Below are 2,500 nucleotides of genomic sequence, written 5' to 3' on the forward strand. Positions count from 1 at the left end.
TGCTGCTCGCTGTCGGCTTGGCGTCAGCACTCCTCGGGCTGTTGCCACTGATGGCTTGAGGACTCCTGCCCCGACCAAGGGCGTCGCTGCTGGTTTTGGGACTGGCTTCCCGACTGCTGTCCCCGGAGCTGTCTGACTGGCCTTCCTGTGCCGCAAAGGCCTTGTGGTATTCTTGGCGCCGCGCCATGAACTCCCTCAGCATCTCCTGCCGGGCCTTGGCTTCCTGCCTGGCGCGCTCTTCTCGGATCCTGGCCAGAGGCGTTGTGCCCACGATCTTCATTGGCTGAGCCTCCACCCTCCTTCCCCGGCCCTTGAGGGCTTTGGGGAGACGAGAAGGTTCCAACCCGATGGTCGTGGATGAGAGGACAGCGTTATCTTGGATCGGGTTCGTCTTCGTTTTGTTGGACTTGCTGTTGCTGGGACCGCTGGAGCTTGTACAGCTTACTTCTGGGCGCATCGACGGCGATGATGATTTGGTGGTGTTGATGAAGGGTGCGTGGAGTTCTTTGGGTGAGGTGTCGGTGTTGGGAGTGGGACGGTTGTCCCGTGCAGGGTAATACGTCGGTGTTGAAAACTGCGGGACATCCTTCCGTTTTTCTTTGGCCTCACCTCGATTAGAATTAGAAGCAGCAGCAGCAGCAGCAGACGACGACTCTGCCTCTGCCCATTCCGCCTGGCTTTGCCGCACGTCCGTTGTGGATACGTGAGCAGCCTGATCTGACGAACAGACCGACTCGGAAGAGGTGGTGGAGGATACAGTGACTGATGAACATACTGCTATACTACTTTTACGCCAGCAGCCATCCGTCTCCATGGCGACGTTACCATCCCTTTGGCTGGGAGCCGGCGGGACTGTGAAGGGAGACGAACGTGGTGAAGGGCTGTCTTCAAACGGTCGGTGGAACGGTCTTGGTGACGCCTTGCTGTTCAGGCTGGAAGGAGAGCTCTGGCTCGGAGGAGGCTGCTGCTGCTGCTGCTCCGCCTTCTGTTGCGGGGAAGACAGACTGTTGTTGCTGTTGCTGACGGAGGAAGGGGGCAGAACGCTCTGCTCGACGGGGCGCGTAGTCTCTGCAGGAGAAGATGATGAAGCAGGAGAAGACAGCGCGTCCTCATGAGAAAAAGGGAGCATCATGCTCTTTGTAGGGGGAGACGGGAGAACGCTGCTGCTGCTGCTGCTGCTGCTGCTGCTGCTGTGTCCTTGTTGTTGTTGGGAAGCAGCAAGGGAGTCATAAAGGCCGGGAGACTGAAGCACGTGCAGCTGGGAGGAGGAGGGCGGTGGTGGTAGTGGTGGTGGGAGAAGGCCGTGCTGGGAGTGGGCAGAGAGCGAGGAGGGAGGGAGAGGAGGAGGAGGAGGAGGTAGGTGGAGGGGGTCGTGCAGAGGAGAGGCGGCGGAGATCGAGGAAGACAGTAGTAGCCCCCCTTGCTGGAGCCCCCCTGAGGAGGAGGAGGAGGAAGAGGAGGAGGTGGAGGTGGAGGGGGAGGGGGAGGAGTGCAGGACGGAGGGCTGGAAGAGGTCCTGGTGGAGGTGCGGGGGGACGGGGGAACGGGCCGTGTGGAAGAGGGCGGGGTGCGCAAGGGAGGACACAGACACAGGCGAGTGGTGCCAGCTCTGCTGGAACAGCGGAGACACGGATCTCGTGAACACAGAGTTGTGGGGGATGGGCAGACCCAGGCTGATCTTGGTCGCCGACGACGATTCCTGATGCAGCTCTTGCTGCTGCTGCTGCTGCTGCTGCATCTCGCCACCATCGGTACTACAAACCGCGCTGGTGATGGAACCGGTGGCACTGGTGGGTTCAGATCCGTAGAGGGGTTTCTCCAAGACAGCTTGGTAATAGGGCGTCAGGCCCCTTCCCAGAGCCTGCGCGGGAGAAGCAGAAGAAGAAGAAGAAGAAGAGGAGGAGGAGGAAGAGGAGGTAGAATGGAAGTGTTGCGAGAGAGAGGAAGAAGAAGCATCTGCTTGTGCGTTGTCCTGGGAGGAGTAGGAGGAGGAGGAGGAGGAGGAGGAGCAGAAGGGCAGGGCAGAGTACTTCTGGGCGTAGTAATCGTGGAAAGAGGACGCCACCGTCAGGTTGCGGTTCTCCTCGAACGCCAGGGGAGAGAACCCGGTATGAGAAGCGAGGTCAACAAGATCACCAGCACGGGCGCGCTTCCCAACTCTTCCTTCGCCACCTTCTCCATCTTCTCCCTCCCCTCCTCCTCCTCCTTCTTCAGCGGGTCTCTTCAAGTGGGCTGACATAATACCACGCGACACGCTCAGATCCAGCGGTTGGTTCAAATCCCCTTCGGGCAGGGAGGGCGCGTAGTGGAAAGGGTAGGGCTGGGGGTCCTCCCTGTAGGGAGGATAAGGAGCAGGACCTTCTTCAGATCGTGTAGCTGCTGTCGATGTTGCAGATGGTAGTGGTGGTGGTTGTGGCGGGGTTGGGAGTGAAGCCGGAGAATCAAACTGGGTGGTGAAGGGGCCTATGTGGAAGCCGCTCATTTGCGGCACGGTGGCCAT

At 60.0% G+C, this 2,500-nt stretch overlaps 1 protein-coding gene across 1 annotated transcript in view; it reads right to left on the minus strand.

Moving 5' to 3' along the window:
- Nucleotides 1–2,500, minus strand: part of LOC143274747 (uncharacterized) — a 28,998-nt gene that overhangs the window by 2,001 nt on the left and 24,497 nt on the right. Inside the window, exon 2 of the mRNA XM_076578660.1 lies at nucleotides 1–2,500. This exon is cut by the window's left edge and continues 2,001 nt beyond it; it is cut by the window's right edge and continues 96 nt beyond it. Coding sequence (XP_076434775.1) covers nucleotides 1–2,500 — 2,500 coding nt within the window.

The sequence above is a fragment of the Babylonia areolata genome, chromosome 29 (assembly GCF_041734735.1).
Source record: "Babylonia areolata isolate BAREFJ2019XMU chromosome 29, ASM4173473v1, whole genome shotgun sequence".
NCBI lineage: Eukaryota > Metazoa > Mollusca > Gastropoda > Neogastropoda > Buccinidae > Babylonia > Babylonia areolata.